General features: G+C 37.7%; 2 protein-coding genes across 4 annotated transcripts in view; both read left to right on the top strand.

Annotated features, from left to right (window-relative positions):
• LOC132113794 (follistatin-related protein 5-like) overlaps nt 1–19,447 on the top strand; it is a 165,170-nt gene that overhangs the window by 70,732 nt on the left and 74,991 nt on the right. For both annotated transcript variants that reach the window (XM_059521796.1, XM_059521795.1), the window contains exons 5-6: nt 4,922–5,118; nt 17,714–17,834. In XM_059521796.1, the coding sequence (XP_059377779.1) occupies nt 4,922–5,118; nt 17,714–17,834 (318 nt within the window). The remainder of the gene's footprint in view (nt 1–4,921; nt 5,119–17,713; nt 17,835–19,447) is intronic.
• Nucleotides 12,089–14,916, top strand: LOC132114252 (uncharacterized). 2 transcript variants are annotated; one of them, XM_059522361.1, is made up of 2 exons: nt 12,089–12,433; nt 13,302–14,916. In XM_059522361.1, exons 1-2 carry the CDS (start codon nt 12,238–12,240, stop codon nt 14,396–14,398), a joined length of 1,293 nt encoding a protein of 430 aa, XP_059378344.1. In that variant the 5' UTR covers nt 12,089–12,237; the 3' UTR covers nt 14,399–14,916. The 2 variants fall into 2 exon arrangements, with proteins under 2 accessions (XP_059378344.1, XP_059378345.1); XM_059522362.1 differs by having other exon boundaries at nt 12,299–12,419.

Here is a 19,447-nt window from a genome sequence, read left to right as displayed (position 1 = left end):
TCAGGGAACAAGGTGTCCGCATCCTCAACTACCTCGACGACTGGCTGCTCCTAGCTCACTCTCGAGAGCGGTTGTGCGAGCACAGGGATCTGGTGCTCAGACACCTCGCCCGACTGGGTCTTCAGGTCAACTGGGAAAAGAGCAAGCTCTCCCCTGTGCAGAGGATCTCTTTTCTCGGTATGGAAATAGACTCGGTCGCCATGTTCGCACGGCTTACGAACAAGCACGCGCAGTCACTGCTGAATTGCCTGAGACAATATGAGGGCAAGAGAGCGGTTCCACTGAAACTGTTTCAGAGGCTCCTGGGGCATATGGCATCCGGCGGCAGTCATACCGCTCGGGTTACTCCATATGAGACCGCTTCAGCACTGGCTTCACGACCGAGTCCCGAGATGGGCATGGCAACAGGGCACGCTCCGAGTGACCATCACTCCGGCCTGCCGCCGAAACTTCACCCCGTGGTTGGACCCCTCGTTTCTACGGGCGGGCGTGCCCCTAGAACCGGTGTCCAGACATGTTATTGTGTCAACAGATGCCTCTGCCACGGGCTGGGGTGCCATGTGCAACGGGCATGCTGCGTCGGGCTCCTGGACAGGACCCCGACTTCAGTGGCATGTCAATTGCCTCAAGTTGCTAGCAGTACGTCTTGCTCTGCACCGCTTCAGGGCCCTGCTGAAGGACAAGCCCGTTGTAGTCCGTACGGCCAACACTGTGACTGTAGTGTACATCAACCGTCAGGGTGGCCTACGCTCCCGCCGCATGTAGCAACTCGCTCGCCATCTCCTCTTGTGGAGTCACAAGCATCTGAGGTCGCTTCATGCCATTCACATTCCAGGCAGGCTCAATCGTGCAGCCGACGAGGTCTCACGGCAGCAGTCTCGCCCCGGGAAATGGAGACTCCACGCCCAGTCGGATCAGCTGATTTGGGAACACTTCGGAGATGCTCAGGTAGACCTGTTTGCCTCTCCAGAAAATTCCCACTGCCAGTTGTTTTACTCCCTGACCATGGGCACCCTCGGGACAGACGCCCTGGCACACAGCTGGCCACTGGGCCTGCGCAAGTATGCGTTTTCCCCAGTGAGCCTTCTTGACAGACGTTGTGCAAGATCAGGGAGGACGAGGAGCAGGTCCTCATGGTTGCGCCTTTTTGGCCCGGCCGGACATGGTTCCCCGAACTTGTACTCCTCGCGACAGCCCCTCCCTGGCCAATTCCTCTGAGGAAGGACCTTCTTTCTCAGAGACGGGGCACCCACGTCCCGATCTATGGAACCTACATGTGTGGGTTCTGGACGGGTCACGGAAGGTTTAGGTACCTTGCCACCTCAGGTGGTAGCTACCATCTCTCCGCAGCAGCTGTCTTTCCCTTGGCCAGCCCCTTGCCAGCTCTGTCGTTGAAACTTCCACCCTGCGGGCTGGGTACCTCAGAGTTCTTATGTATCACCACCTTGGTAGATGCCTGCCTTCTGTAAGTCCTCCCACGGGCAGGCAGCCTGCTAGCATACGTCCAGCTGGAATATGCTACCCAGTGTACTCTGTGTAAGCTATAGGCCCTCACTCGTGCTGGCCTCACGACAAGGTGCTATCACTCATCACTTTGTACCACTCGAAGGTGATTGGGCTCTCGGGCGAGATCCCATTCGTAACGTCTCCGTTCCCTCCTTCAGGGAACGAGGGTTACATACGTAACCAAGACGTTCTTTCTAATTTAAGCAATAAAGTAAAACCTATTTCTGTCAGGTGGGCGTTTTTCGACTGCCTTCTGTATAAACACACCATATATATTGAGAAATAGAGCATAACATATATCATAAAAAGATGCACAATCTCATGCACAGAGGACTGAAAACATGTTGAAAGTCATAACGACAGCACTTGTGTTTTTCCAATCACCCACGTTCAAAAATCCAACTGCCGGTCAGAGCAGTTAAACACATATGCCATAGAAAACACTAGATCTGATACTCCTTTAGACTATATTGTCCTTTTCTTTAAAGCTGCTTTGAAACTATTTATGCTGTGTGTTATATATATATAAATCTTAATAGAACTAAATAAATTACTAGTGATTTAAGGAGCCATCTTGAAGAGATTATTGTGGGCTTTTTATTATTTACATATATACTGTATATACAGGTGCATCTCAGTAAATTAGAATGTCATGGAAAAGTATGCATGAGCCTAGTTCATTTCAGAAAGAAGTTCAGTGACACCAAGATGGCAGAAAGCACACCCTGTTAGGTTTCTTTTTTTACAACAGAGTATTGTAAAGTTTTGTTGTTATTGAGGCTGTTTTACGACCAAAACTGATGGAGTGCCGCGTGCCGCCCGGAGAAGTGCTGTAGCCTACTTGTTGAGGTTTTTCTTAAATAGGCATAGAAAAAAATTAGTAGGCTCAAAATCAGTAGGCTTTCATAGGCCTATTCCATGTTATTGTAGATCACATAAAGTAAAATTCAAATGCCATTGAATAAAGTCATTTCTGTTTTGTCAATAACATGCATATATATTGTAAGCATCACTAGCAAAGAATCCGCAGGATTAATGAACTCTGCTCGCTTGCCGCTTTTCTCCTGCTGAAAATGAACTGAGCTCGTGGTTGCCGCATATAGGTGCAGTACAGAAGGGATGAAAGAGGCGTTTCATCGCCGCCCACACATTCAAAATAAATATTAAAGCATCATCTAATTTTTTACCCATAGACAAAAATACGAAACAATCAAACACTTAATTTTCAATTTCTGTTTATTTAACAAATAAAAATGAAAATCAAACCGTTTCTCATTAATCATTATTTCTTTTTAAGTAGAAAATCAAATGACCAAAAGATACACGGACTGGACCACTGAGTGGGTTTCACTTTAATTTTTTTCATTTTCAAGTCAAAACTTTTCATTTTCAACTCCCTGTTGTGTTACTATAATATCTCTGTACTACAAAAAAAATTCTGGTGCGTATTTCTACATGCAAGATTTCTACATAGACTCACATTTTCTGTCCACCCTGAATATCAGTGCACTGGCAGATAGGCTCCTGTTGAAACACAGCTCATTAATGTAGCTCTGATTCAAGTAATCTCCAGCTTTCCACACATTTTAGAGTTCTCCTTCTACACGGTTGCAACATTGCTCGGAACTACAGCTGTCAAATCACAGGTGGATAACGCAGTATGGATATTCCCTAAGTCACACATCTGCAGTTCTGGAAGATGATAGAAGACATGCAGTTGTTCATTTACAACCATGCCAAAAAATGAATGCTAATGTGTCGTGTGTGCAAACGTGCACACACAGACAGGTTTGACGACACTGACCTTCATCTCCTCTGGGCAACGTAGACTCTAGGCAGCCATTTATCTTTTATTCATTCTGCCATTTCTAAGGAAGGAAGCTTTCCTGCCACGGTGGCTTGTCAAAGTAGAGGCCATTTTGGGATGTGTGGCATGATCAGCACACATACACACAGCAGGTTCATACACATACACACACATATATATATATATATATATATATGTGTGTGTGTGTGTATATATATATATATATATATATATATATATATCTCAGTATATCACACACACATTGCAGTTAGTGGTTTAGTCATGTGGAGATGAGCTGTGACTGACTTGACGTCTTTAAAACCAGCTGCTTTTCCTCAAACTCCTTCTCTCTCCCTCTCTAGCTTTCATTTCTGATTCTGCCTTTCATTATCCATCTCTTATGCTCCAGAAACAACATTGGTATTCTCACAAGAAGCCATACTGCACCACCTGAGCTACATATAATGACGAAAACATCTCAAATATTGTCAAACGCTTTTTGACAAGCCTTACCAGCCGTTGTTTCCAGCAACTGTTTCAAGTCCATCCCTAACACCTTTCCAGCGCTTTCTCTGACGTGATTGCTAGAGTAATGTACAGAGTCTGTCCTTCTCTGCCATGTTTGCATAACACTGCATTTTTTCACGACAGCATTGTAGATTTTTGTCTTTTTTTGATCACTGTAATGATTGTCCAAATGAAATAAGAATTTTTATCATCAGTTTTTCTGTCATTAATGTATGTGTTTTGTTCTTTTGATATTAAGGAAAGTCATCTAAAATTAAACCAAACATCACATAGTTACGTCAGTGGGTGACGCAAGTTACTATCTTCATAAGTGAATCATTCATTGAAAAGATTTGTTTAAAACGCTGATTCATTCAGGAATGAAACGGTTGAATGTTATTAGTGATTCACTGAATCATTCGTTCAAATGCTGAAACATTCAGAAAGAAATTACACAACTGTCTATTGTTTGGAGATATGCAACTGTTCTGCTAAGGCTTTGTTTGAAACTAATGGCAATATTATGTCAATAATTTAAGTCACTTACTGTAATATTAACTCTATATATATCTATAACTGTTGTAAGAAATATATGATGGCTTTTATATATATATATATATATATATATATATATTAATACAACTGTTGCTCGACCACAGGCAATCACAGGTAATCACATTCGTGCAGATAAAAAAAATTAAAATAAAAACAGTCTAAACATAAAATGTAATATTTGTACTGTTTATTTATAACTTGGTATTTGTCGTCATTGAAACCCTATTTTCTTTTGATAAAAAATAATTAACATAATACATTGTGTGTGTGTTTTCTTAAACAATCACTAATAGTCTGATGTATCAAATATAATGCTTACAGTAAAACTAAAGCATTTATTTCTTTTGATTCTTCTTGTGAGATCCACAAAATCTGCTAATTCCCAGCATTTATTTACATACCAGACCTGTTAGTTTTCTCACATGGCCATTTTTGAAATGGGCTTCATATTGTTACACTATTGATGAATAAATGCTGCAGAACAGCGAATTTGTCTCCATATACAGTACACTGATCTGACCAGCATTTATCTCCAACACTTTGCAGATGATAACTGTCATCTGGGAGACTATAAAAAATTGAAGACCAAGATGTTGGACTTACATGCTCAGAGGTACTTGACCCCTGGTAACCATGGCAGCCACGAGAACGATATGGCAACTAGGAAACATCTGGTGGACATGATGTTCAAGCGCTTTGATGCAGATGGTAATGGAAGAGTTGACAGCAGTGAGCTCTCACAGGTAAGACCGAACAAGACTGTTTTGAGTAAAAAAAAAACCTTTCCAAATCCAGTCATAGTCATTGTCCAAATGCATCTTGTTTTGTTTATAGTAATACAATATCTGATGCTTAAATCTGACAGATCATGAGAATGGCTGGGGATCACTTTAACTCATTTTTTATTGCATTAATTTGAAAACCGTTAATGAGCAGGCAAGTTTGTCTCTTTTACAGTTTCACTCATAGACTGATCACAGATCAACTGTGCTTTATCTTGTCCTGCAGCAGAAAGATTACACCTGTCCACAGCAAAATGAGCAAAATATTAATGTATTCATATTTCTCCAAAGATAAATCTCTGAACACACTTTCACTCTTAGTTACAGGCATGAGCCATTTCAATTTGTGCAATATTTTCATGTTATTTGCATATTTCTTCATTCTCAGTGGAAGAAGAATAGATCTCTTTTCATGCAAGTTAGATTGAAGAAAATGTAAAAAGTGAAAATTTTGTCTGCCCCTGAATTCAAAAACTTGGCCTTTTGACATGAAGCTAGCACAGGTTAAAAGGTGGTATAGAAATGGGAACATATAGTGAAATGCCTTCCAGCAAATTTAAAACATTCTATCTTAATAAAGCAATTAAATTCCATTAGTATTCTGCTCAAGTACGTCTTCTGGTACTCCTGAAATGATCTTCAGTCCATGAACCCTTTCTGACTTATTGAATGAGTGCTTTTTTATGTCATATCATTAGTTTTACATTAAAATAACATATTTAATACCATAATAATCCATTTAACCATTTAATACCATTTTGTACCATAATGGAAACTGCTTAAAGCTAAATGACTTCAGAAATTGTAATTCACCTAAAAACAAAGAAATTGCTGACAGTTTACTAGGGCTGCACAATTAATCAAAAGCGATTGTCATGAGCATTTTGTTAGTAAAACCAGTTCTGTAATCAGCAGTAAATCATCATCACGTGCTTTCAGAAGAAGTTAAGTTAAGTTAAGTTAAGTTAAGTTAAGTTAAGTTAAGTTAAGTTAAGTTAAGTTAAGTTAAGTTCAAAATAAAATAATATCACAGATGATAGTATTGCATGGTAATGAAATCGAAGAAATTGTTCCCTATAATGACAGCTGTTTGCATAACTTTTCAGTGAACTAAGGCTCTGGGTAGTAAATGCTGCTCCATCTGAAAGTATGTGAAAATACAACATTTAATTACATGTTTTTACAACAAACTCACTTCATAATGTCAGCCGAGTGTTCAGAAAAAATCCTTCTGTGAGATGAAGTGGCTTCCTACACACTATAAGACATGCAACATATTACATAGAATTATAAGCAGTTATAAACACATTGAATTATAAATTTACTTTATTTTAATGAAAACTAGAATAATAATAACTCAAAAAATTGAAATTGATTCCATTTCGATTTATTGTGCAGCCCTACGAATTGACTCTCCTTCAGGCCATCTAAGATGTATATCACTTGCTCACCAGTGAATCATCTGCAGTGAATGGGTGCCGTCAGAATGAGAGTTCAACCAGTAATCTACACGAACCCAATCCATCAATTAACATCTTAAGAAATGAAAAGCAGAGTGTTTGTAAGAAACAAATTCATCAAGACATTTATTTAACCAAAAGCAATGGTTTAAAGTTAAAACTATGTTGCATTTGTTTATTACAAACACACTGCTTTTTACTTCACAAGACATTAACTGATGAACTTGAGTGGATTATTGTGATGCTTCTAACAGCTATACAAACTCTCATTCTGATCACATCCCATACACTGCACAGGCTCTAAGTGAGCAAGTGACGTAAAGCAAAATTTGCCCAAATATCTTCTAAGAAACAATCTCATAAACATCTTGGATGTCCTGAGAGTCAGTAAATTTTATTTTTGGGTGAACTATTCCTTTAATACAATATAAATGCCAAGCCTTAAAATACACAGAACAAAATACTACATCCGCTTAAGACACACTTTAAAATGGGTGCATCACTGCATTAGATGCAAAATATCAAACTTCAAACAAATGATGCTCAAACTTCAGCCAATTTTGTGTTAGAAGTGTCAAAATTAAGAATGGGTCTGAAGCTCAGACTGTTACATTGACAAATTTCATCATTTGAAAGTTTGCTTTATTGCTTGCTTGTTTCGTCTTGTAAATTAATGGTATATCAAAACCGCATAGCTTTCAAAGTGAAGGTTGTCTGTCACTTTCCAAGCTCGTATCAAGTCTCTATAAAAGGATTAGAGTTTGCAACAGATAATAAAAGGACAGGATTGAATCTGAACACACAGGTCTGGTTTTAGTAATAATATAGGCTAGTTCGGGTCAACCTTAGCACTGCCCTTACCAAAAAGTAGTATACTTCAAGTTTATTTTACTAAGTATACTTAAGTAAAGTTCAAGTATATCTTTAAGTATACTGTACTTTATGTAGCAAGTAGGGGTGTAACGGTTCACAAAATTCACGGTTCGGATCGATACGATACACTGGTGTCACGGTTCGGTTCAGTACGGTTCGGTACGTTTTAGATACAGCAAAAAGAAAAAATTGGCAGATAAATTTCCTTGATTTTTAAAAAATGTTTTATTTATTAAAACTAACAAAGTATTTTTTTTTTTTTTACATTGAACAATGATGGAGCTATTCTTTACCCATCTTCTATAGTGTTTTCTTAGCAGCATACTGTATAAAACAAAAACAGCTCCTTATAAAAAAATGAAAATGTTATATTATTGTAGTAGTTATGAACAAATACAAAGATGTAACTTTTTATATGGAACTCTATAACTCTTTATATTGAGTGTGTTTTTACTCAATTGGTTCTCTATAGGGCTTATGTTTTTTGGAACAAAGCAGGAATTACGGTCTGTCTGAAATGGGCTCGTGAAGGAATATTGTAACGGCTCAATTACATTAAGCATGTTCTTAAAACCTACGTTTTCCGGGCCTTTCACACAGGACGCGGTATGCGCGGCGCTTGCCGCTGGGTTCAGCGTTGCCCTTCAGATACAACGCGATTTGCGCGATTTGCGATGGCGTAGGCGGAGTTTTAACGATGCGCACCGCTGCGCTTGCGCTTTGGTCGACGCAGCAACAAAACGTCCTTGCGCGGAGCAAGCCATTGAGATGAATGGGTTTTATAGCGCAGCGCCGCGCATACCGCGTCCTGTGTGAAAGGCCCATAAAGGCGCTCGCTCACTCAGTACGCGCTGAAGGCTCGTTGCAAAATGGCTAAAACAGGTCTGGTGTTTGGGTGCACTTTGGATTCCCTGTAAGCTATAATGGTGATGATAGAATGAATGGTAAATAGATACTGACACACTAAGGTGATGTCGGCGTAAATGAGTTGACATGTTTCAAGTATTCCCGCTGGTGTTTTTTTTTTTTTGTATTCCCGCTGGTGTACCCTAGATGCGACATATCGTTGTTTTTTTTTATCCACCACTCTCTTGCCATCACCATTATAGCTTACAGGGAATCCAAAGTGCACCCAAACACCAGACCTGTTGGTTATTGGAGGATCTTCTATTTCTGGTCTGTTAAACGCATTGGCCATTTTGCAACGAGCCTTCAGCGTGTATTGCTGAGAGAGCGAGCGCCTGACTGAGTAGCCTAACATAAACATATAAGTTGGTATTTTTTTCTTCTTCGGGGGTGTCAGGGGCATTGCCCTGTTACGTCGTTTGGGTTATTGGGCTACCTTGTTGAACGCATATCATTATATTTCACCATTTTTTTTTTCCAAATAATTAATTAGTCCAACGAACCGTTCGGTTCGAACTGAAAGTATAAAGGTAAATCAGTAGCAAAACTCGAGAGGTTGAAGATCTGAATGTGAGAACTTGTCATATTAATATTTGTATTTGTAAGTTAAAATTTACACTCATGGCTCTGAGGTGAAGAGTTGAATCTTTCAATTTGCACACACAGACAATGATCAAAACACCCGTGTTTTGAATTGGAAGTTGTAGATTAATAGTTACAAATGTGTAGAATGACATTCACACAAAGAAAATGACATACACACATGTTTACGACATATTTACTTTTGCACTTTACTTCAGTTTCGCTGCACAACGTCAAGTCGGCACTTACAACCTCTCAGATCTGGAAGTACAAGTTCAAATCCTAGCGCTCTGACTTTTGCTACTCTTTTTGCGGTATTCTGTTGCAAAACTCACTTGTGCACTTGTATATGCAGATGTGAGAGAGCAGAGCTGGGGGCGGGGCTTTGGTGCGAATGAGAACATTTTATTGGTCGATGCCCGACCAATGAACAACGCCAATTGTTTTCACTGAATATCCTTAGCTTTGACAGGATTTTAAGACACTGCATTCATTTTGCCATTCAGGTATTATCTGGTAGACAAATAATGCAACATATTTTATATGTATATCCCACTGCATATCACTGTACCAGAGTTGCAATATAATGCTGTTTTTATTATTTTTATGTTTTGTAAAAATAATTTAACATCTTCATTGAGTTAAATTCCTAATTTTCTTGTCAGTAATGAATCTTTTTAAATGCAACATTATTATTATAAATTTTTTTTAAATAAAAATCGAGTGTTTAATAATGTCTAAATGTACATTAAACAGCAAAACCTAAAAAATAAGCACTTATGACCAGAAATACTGTTTTGAGCAACTAGTAGAGCTAAATACATGTATTTATTAAACATCAACAAGGCCATCTAGTGTTTAAGCAATGGAATTGCATATGAATATTATCTTTCTGGCCACCAAATGCCTCTAATTTAAAGCGTGCCTCTTTGCACTGGAATTTAAACCTAAATACTACAGTTATTGTAGTATAAATTATAACCATATTACAAAATGTTATATTTCAAATGGTCATTCATGGATCATAATTATTGCGCATATTATTTAGTACCATGATCTCTTCAAATGAACTAAACAGGACTGAGTTAACATGTAGTACAGTTATTTTATTGGTTAAAAGTTACACTTAATTGTTTAGTCACATTTAACTGCCAAGGAGGAGTATGAGAACATAATGCTGTTACATTTTCCAGTATATAATGCTATTGTAACGCAAGTCATTAGTCAAGTAGTTATCCATGCATAATCAATGCACTTTAAGTGTTACAAATTACTAGAAATCGCTGCAAATATAATGAAACTACTGTCTGTCCCAATTAATACATTTCAAGCATATTGACAAAACGTTTAGTTTAGTACTATTGATAGCTCCATGAACCACGTGACCGCGTGCCGGTGAGATCAAAGCAAAGCAAAGTACAGCGAGTTTACTCTGCAATATGCAGTGGGATATACATATAAAATATGTTGCATTATGTTGCAATATGTTGCATTTGTCTACTAGATAATACCTGAATGGCAAAATGAATGCAGTGTCTTAAAATCCTGTCAAAGCTAAGGATATTCAGTGAAAACAATTGGCGTTGTTCATTGGTCGGGCATCGACCAATAAAATGTTCTCATTCGCACCAAAGCCCCGCCCCCAGCTCTGCTCTCTCACATCTGCATATACAAGTGCACAAGTGAGTTTTGCAACAGAATAGGCAAAAAGAGTAGCAAAAGTCAGAGCGCTGGGATTTGAACTTGTACTTCCAGATCTGAGAGGTTGTAAGTGCCGACTTGACGTTGTGCAGCGAAACTGAAGTAAAGTGCAAAAGTAAATATGTCTTAAACATGTGTGTATGTCATTTTCTTTGTGTGAATGTCATTCTACACATTTGTGACTATTAATCTACAACTTCCAATTCAAAACACGGGTGTTTTGATCATTGTCTGTGTGTGCAAATTGAAAGATTCAGCTTTTCACATCAGAGCTGTGAGTGTAAATTTTAACTTACAAATACAAATATTAATATGAAAAGTTCTCACATTCAGATCTTCAACCTCTCGAGTTTAGCTACTGATTTATCTCCATATGAAAGCCTCGTACCGAACAGTTCAATACGAATACGCATATCGTTACACCCCTAGTAGCAAGTATACAAATATCAGTGTTCTAGTAGTATACTTGTAAGTGTACTGTTTCAATACTCCTTGGGACTAAATTGGCCCACTTTCTAGTATATAAAATTATACTTTTAAGTATACTTTAAGCATAACAGTAGCACATTTTGAGTACACAACTAGTTTACCTCTGTTTGTGGTTTGTACTGCAATTATACTAAAAGCGAATGTATAGCTATACTGATAGTTTACTAATTGTACACTTTAAAGTATAGTCTCAGTAAACTACTAGTTTAGTAGTTTTATACTGCAAATATATTTATAACTTTACATCATACTTTATTTATACTACTATGTCCCTATTTAGGTTTGAATTTGTATATATTTTGTTGTATGAATATCTGAGAAAACAAAACATCCAAGGAAAGAACAGAGTATCTGCTTGTTAACAAAAACATTTTATTTTAGCTTCATGGATTCTTTTTTAAACACTTTAATGTGGGTAAGTTTTATATAAAAAAATAAATAACATTTTGAACAAAAAGCTGAAAAAAGACTATGAATTGGATTCAAAATGTTAATCAAAACATAGATGGAGTCAATCAACACCCCAAAGCTTGACTGTAATTATTACCTCTTTATCGGTTGACATTTTATTCCATAACGTTACAGTTTTGATGCTGTCTCATGTCAGATGATCATTTTAGATTACATGTGTTAGTATCTGTTGTTTCTTTTTTCTTCTTCACTTGTGTTTGTTTTTTTTGTGTGTGTGTTTTTTTTTTTTGACATTCTGTGCATTAGATGTGTACTAGCACCCTTTACCATATAATAATGAAAACACGGATTCTAGGAGTATAGCTCAACTATATTTAGAATTTTCGTAAGTTTAGTCAAGTATAGACCTTTTTCTTCGCTTCTCCGTGGAGGGCGCCATAGCGGCGAGTGACTTCCTGTAGGATGCTTCGAACTTCCGTTTAGTAACTGTCAAGCTACTGTAATGGCGAATCGCGGAGGCTCCGGGAAGTTTTGTGCTGCTAAAGGCTGTCACAACAGCTACAGGAAGCTCAAAAATCTTCTTGATCAAGAGTGTTATGATCACAAGCCAACAATAAGAGCAGAATGTAAATGCCCAAGACCATTTAAATTGCACAAGATGCCATCCGACGACGACGGTAAAAGACAGTGGCTCGCAGCACTTAATTTGAAATGCCCGCCTCGTAACGTCCATGTATGCTCATTCCACTTTGTGGACAGACAACCAACGACAGAAAATCCATATCCTGAACTTTGGCTTGGATATGATCGTCCATTAAGTAAGAAGAGAAGACGACGAACGTGGTCGGACGAAGGTGAGAATATTTACTAACGTTATTTACACGGCTAACGTCCTATAAGGACTGCACAATTAAATGCAGCTTATGATACAATAATTTTAGTATGTCTAGACGACCAAGTTCTCATGATGTGTACTTAAACACCTTTGAGAGACAAGCGTTTCATTCAGCAAAGTGTATTCAATATATATTCAGCATTAATGCATGTGTTATGAAAACAAAATTTTGTTGCAGTATTTTCAGTGTTATCAAATATGATAATCACAAATAAACACTAGTTTATTTAACATATTTATAGAATTGGCTCATTAATTGAATTATTCTTACTCGTGTATATATTTTGGCAGCAGAGTGTGGTTTGTCTGGTTATTTTACCAGCAGTAAATGTATAGGACCTTAAGGCCTGGTTTTACACACAGGGCTTAAACTAAGCCAGGATTGGGCCATAGTTCAATCAGGACATTAAAGTATTTTTTTTATTTTTTTTTTATAAACGCGCCTTAGAAATTACATTACTGGTAAGCATCTTGAGACAAAACAAAGGCACTGATATCAGTCAGTCAGTGTTGGTTTCTTTCAGTGGAGAGTTCACCATATTGCAGCTCAAATTACAACATTTAACAAAATAATACCTAAAAGTAGTTGTTCATTAACTCATTTTGGTTTACAAAATTTGGAAAGTCAGCATTTTGTCTTTCATACAATGCCAATTAAAAGTGTGTTAGTGCTAAACCAAAATTCTGCATTTTATATCCTAAAATTAATTAGGTAATACATTTTTTGTAATTAACCATTTTCTAAAAATAGAAACTCACCCTGTACCATATAATAAACGATATGATTTTAGATGCTTCACTGTATAATGCCTTTTCTGTATTTATAGGAGCTGGTGTTAACCCAGAGCAACATGTAATGGATGAGATGAGACCTGTAGAAGAGAGTCTTGCATCTGTCCCCAGTCCCAAGCAAACAGATGTAGATGACAGCAGCTGTACATCTAAAACCTTTACCTCTGTTGGAACACAGTGGGAAGACCACATCTTCGAGGAGCATTGTTATATTAAGAGACAACACAGTATAACTTATGTAAACCAGTCAACGCAGTGCGATACATTCAAGCCTCTAACTCTGATGAATGACTATGACTCAAATCTCTACACTGGGCTCCCTCTCCACACATTTCATACCCTTGTAGCTGTTCTGCGTCCCCATGAGAATCTGGCTTACCAGACTGAAATTGAACAGCAAATCTTGCTCACATTAATGAAGCTGAAATTAAACCTGTTGATAGAAGATCTTGCCATTCGATTCCGTATATCAGTGAGTCAAGTGAGCAAGATAATTTCTTTTTGGATTGACACCATGGCTGCAGTCTTAAAGGAACTGATACCATGGCTCCCCAAAGAGACAATCGGGGCCACAACACCAGAGGCATACAAGCAACATTATCCCAATGTTACCTGTATCTTAGACTGCAGTGAAAGTGAAGTCCAAAGACCAGGGAACCTAGACTCAAGGTCTGAATCATACAGCCACTACTATGCTTGCAACACCATCAAGTATTTAGTGGCTATTGCACCATGTGGTCTAGTAATGTTTATATCTGCAGCATATGGGGGACGCTGTAGTGACAAATTCATCACGTGTGATTCTGGCATTCTCGAATACCTCCATCCAGGAGATGAAGTGATGGTGGACAGGGGTTTTTTGATTAGAGACTTGTTGTTTGAAAGAAAAGTCAATATGATAATTCCTCACTTTGCCAACAAAATGCAGCTAACAGAAGAAAAAGTCACATGTAGCCGCAGGATTGCAAATGTAAGGATACATGTTGAACGTGCAATTAGGAGACTGAAAGTATACAAGGTGTTATCACAAACCTTGCCTATCACCCTTATGCCAAAGATAGATAAAATTCTGCGTATATGTGCAGCTTTAGTGAATTTGCGTGGTGATCTAATCCGTGAAGCAGATAATTAAGTTATTTTAAAATGAAATGTTGTCTTCTTCAACTCGCTCTCATGATTTATTTTGAAGAATGTTGGTAACCAGACAGTTGATAGTAATCAGACTTCCATAGTCTTTTTTTTTTCACTATGAAGTCAATGGTTACCATCAACTGTCTGGTTACCAACATTCTCCAAAATAAATCATTGTTCAACAGAAGAAAAAAACTATACAAGTTTGGACTGACATGACGGTGAGAAAATAATGACAAGATTTTAATTTCTGGATTAACTTTTCATTTGATGCTCACACTGCTGCATTAGTCATGTACATATATGTATATATGTGTTTAATAACAATACTTGACATTTTAACTTCTCAAAAATCCATCTCAGTGTGTTTTCTGTTTCCTTGTGCTATGTACATATATACACTTTAATCTAATATAAATAAATAACACGCAAGACTTTCTAAGTGCAAACCCTGTAAACAAGAAAATATCACATACATAAAAAAAATGTTAAAACTTGCCTTGACACAATAAAAACTTTTTCTCCATGTCAACATCTGTACAGTTTTTAAAACTGTTAATATTTGTTCACCAGTAGGTTAATCTTTTTTGACTATATGTAAGTATTTGTCATTCAGTTTGAATCGTCCAGCAGTGAATTCATCCACTACTCTAGGAAGCATCACTGAGAAGTAAAAGCCTCTTAGTCGAGTAACCTGGTCTGTTAAATACTCTGCATCGTATGGTACATTTATCAGAATGTGTTCCTTTGGAGACCAGACAAACAGTTTTGCCATTCTCAGCCCTGTACAAAACATGCCTAATTGTATCTGACTGTAGAAGCCCCTGACTCCGTTCTTCTGTAATTCAGGCTTGCCATCAACCATTTTGATATCACTATTATTTATAGTGAAATGATCTGCTAGAGAGGCAGTGTTGTTCTTGGGAACGGGACACTTTATTTCCAGTAGTTCCATACCATTTATTATGCCATCAGGGCTTGCAGACAGCCATGGTTCTGCCAGGCTGACCCTGATACCTGAGTGGGAGACCTGTAGACCTTTTTCTACAAGAAAGCTACAAGCTATTGCCTCTTTCTCATTTCCATACTTTGTAGCTGCATTACCTCGAAAGGTAGGAAAGAGATGCTCTCTCATGAATTTATCAGGATTTGTTGTTGCTCGCACTGGTACACTTTTAGCTGAACTAGCAGTGATCCTGGGCTGTCTTGCACTATGCCACACCTCTGACAAACTCTGATTTTGTGTTTGAATCTCCAATTCAGCTGCCTGGTCAAAGTTCAGTTCTATGTATTTGCTGTAAAATGCTTTACATTTACAGCAAGTCAAAGTCTCTCCATGTGGCTGGTGGACTTCTAAGCTCTCAGTGTCATCTCCTTCCACTGATACATTGGCAGTGTAGCATTTTTCCAAAAGACTGTTTTTTAATTCAAAAAGTGGTTTTGTGTCTGAAGAACTGACTCTCTCCCTGAAGTCTTGATGTGTGTCATAGCTTGGTGTAGATGGTAGCCTTTCTCCCTCCCTTGTTGAATTGGCACCATATACATCCTCAGCTTTGTGACGTCTAAAGGTCATCTGACTGATTCTTTTCTGTTCAAGGTTTCTTCTGGTTCCTGCATTCCATCTACACTGCTCATCAGTGCAAGATAGCCCTGTCATACCACTGACCACTGCATTTTGCACCTTTCAAAAACCAGAACATATTGTTTACTTTATTATTAAACAAAGCATCCCCATTAGCACTTTTTTAGAGCTAAACAATTTAGTTATAACTGAAATGTATAATTGGTTAAATACTGCTCTAAAAATACGTCTTTACATTGTATCACGTAGTCAGTGCTTGAAGTGGGCAGGTGTTTTGCCATATTATTACCCTCTAGTATTGTTAGGTTTGCGTTTAGCTACATTAGAAATGTTGCTGTATTTATAAATACCCACCTTCCACAACACAGCAGCAGCATGACTACAAGACCTGCCAGGACCAGCTACACAGGAGCATCCAGCTGTTTCCACTACTCCGTTATTTTGTAACATAACCCACGCGATGTGGTTTGGTTTATTAATAGCCTGACTCGGCTCTACCTCCGCTTTCAGTAATGTGAACTGCTGATGTTTATGGCAAAGAATTCGTCCAATTTTGTTACTGTGTAGATAACTATATGCTTTGGTACTTTTATAATTTCTAAGTTCCTCGCCATCCACACCCTCAGACAAAACAAGATAATTGAATATGTCAACATATGTGACTGCTGGCCATTGTTTCATATCATCAAACCAGGAGGTGGCGCTGGTCAACTTCGTAGGATGTGGAACAGACAAAGTTACATTGTTTACGGTTTTTGTTAAATAGACTTGACCATGCTGCCACCGCGAACTAATGTTGCCGTTGTTTGTTGACATTATGGCCGTTAAAAGTAAGTAAAACCGATTACAAATGTGGTTTCAGAGCGGTCCAAAATCTCTGTAACGGCTAATTAAACGCATCTAGTTGCGAACCGGAAGTTCGAAGCATCCTACATACGCGTACGCGCAAAGCATAATGGGTAATTTCGCGTTCCATGAAAAAGGTCTATACTTCATTTTAAGTATATTTCTGAGGAGTACATAAAGCCCATTTCTGAGAGGTACATAAAAAGTAAACTAAAAGCATACTTTCCTATTTTCAGTTTAAAAGAAGTAAACTAATAGCACACTTGAATGAACTTCTTTTTTGTAAGGGTGGCTATGAAAAAGCTTCAAGGAGATGGTCCGAAGATCACGTCTGGTATATGTGGATATATAATTTATTTCATAAGTTAATTATGATTGTTCGTATGCATATGCTAAAGGCATTTTGTAAACCACAGTGAATCTAACCCCTAACATGCATTATAAACAAACCCTCCAGCTTTCTTTCACTAACTGTAATTAACATCAGATATTTCTGGCATGGATGAATGTATGGTAGAACATTTTACAGGAATCCCTCATGTTTTCCAGCATAAGGCTGTTATAAAATCTTGCTCAGTTCTGGATGTTTGCCAGCTGACAGGATTCACAGTGTCTGATGCAGATAGGAATCACATCTTTAATTATTCAGAATGGTACACTAGAGCAGTGCTTTTGCTTCAAAATGGAGATTTTACATCAGACGTCATGTGGAGACCCAAGATGGCAATAAAATTGTGTAAACAAACATGCCCTTAAATTCAAACATCAACATTTGTTAATATTACCATGAGCTACATTCAGCACACCAAACACATTTGCTTTTTATTAAAGCATCAAACAGTAGCTTCTGCTTTGAATTTAATGATCTTTAATCTTGTTTTCGTGCAGGTCATCAAACAGGAGGGTCTGAGCAGTATGGCGTCAGAATGCACTCTGTTCGATCTGTTCAAATATAACGATGTAAACGATGATGAACACCTGACCAGAGAGGAGTTCTACACAGCTTTTGGTGAGTGTTGGGTTTTGAAAAAAAAAAAAAAGAAGATGTTTAAGACTAGGAGTTAAAGCTAGGAGAAACTTTCAGCTGCATAATTAGCTCCATTAGGGCTGGATGCACCTTCAGTAACTGTGACACTTATTTTCAGTGTCATTTGTTAATATCACAATGGATAATTGCTGTATTTATTGAAGAAACTATGAGCACAATTTCAGTCTTGGTTACAGCCGTAAGCATTTTTTTATTTCATTGTGCAATATTTTATGTAATTTGGATATTTGTACATTCCAAGTGGAAGCAGAATACTCTCTTTTTGATTAGGAATAGGACTTTTGAGGAACTTAATCATTCCAACTCACTATTTCCATCTAATTGCACTACTTCCGATTTGCCGACTTGCAGTTCAGTGAGTAAGTTGAGAACTACTGATTTAGTCAATGATTTAAAAGAATGGTTCACTGAAAAATGAATTTAATTGACTCACCCTCATACCATCCAAGATATGTGACTTTTTTCATTTTTTATTCTTTAGAAAGAACACTAAAGATGATTTTTATAGCTGAAACTATGTTCCTTTTGATTTATAAAATGCACGTCAAGGGGTTCCATCACTTGGGTTCCGTGAGAGTAAGCAGGTACAAGAAACACAATATTAATACCCACATCTCCTTATGATATATTGGGTCTTATGAAACATAACAATAGTTTATCAGCTAATTGGTCTCAGGGTGAGTAAATAAACAGCACATTTTCATTTTTGCATGAACTACAGAGGTGGAAAGAGTACAAAAATATTCTACTCAAGTAAAAGTACCATTACATTAATGAACTTTTACTTAAGTACAAGTAAAAGTACCCGTCTAAAAATCTACTCAAGTAAAAGTAAAAAGTAGCTCATTTAAACTTTTAAATAAAAATTACTTAGTTACATTTTAACAGTGGGAGGGAGTCAAAATGGGACAGGCCAAGGGTGTCAAACTCAGTTCCTGGAGGGCCACAGTCCTGCACAGTTTAGATATAACCCTAATTAAACACACCTGATCCAGCTAATCTAATCATTTATGTTTATTTGAAAACTACATGATATGTGTGCTGGAGCAGGGTTAGAACTAAACGCTGCAGGGCTACGACCCTCCAGGAACTGAGTTTGACACCCCTGGGATAGGTCTATTAATCTCAAACTAGTTGTTTTTAATTAAAGGAATCAGTTATTTAGAATAATAAAACATTTGGGCTGTTACCAGGCAAATCATTATCAACAAACTCATCTTTTAATGCAGAGGAAATGCAGAAGATTCATTGGAAGTGGCATTTAGATGTATTACACTGTTTAGTGCAGGACAAGAATGCATTTAACCTGCAGCTACAAATGCATGAATAATGTTTTGATATACAAGACATAAAATGTTGAATACTCATTTAAAATGATAGGAAATTAATTATTTAAAAAAATCAAAAGATACTTTAAATGTGAAATTAAAATGGCCAGTATGTGTCAGCAAGTCTCTGTTAATAAGTGAGTCATTGCGATTGAACCGAATCATTTAAACGGTTGATTCATTCAGGAACGAAACACTGTCACGTTGCTCAGAGACGCAAAACTGTGCTTTGGTGGCGGTGTTTGG

This window comes from Carassius carassius, chromosome 33 (assembly GCF_963082965.1).
Source record: "Carassius carassius chromosome 33, fCarCar2.1, whole genome shotgun sequence".
NCBI lineage: Eukaryota > Metazoa > Chordata > Actinopteri > Cypriniformes > Cyprinidae > Carassius > Carassius carassius.
The sequence above is the reverse complement of the archived record's forward strand: the minus strand, read 5'-3'. Positions and strand labels throughout refer to the sequence as shown.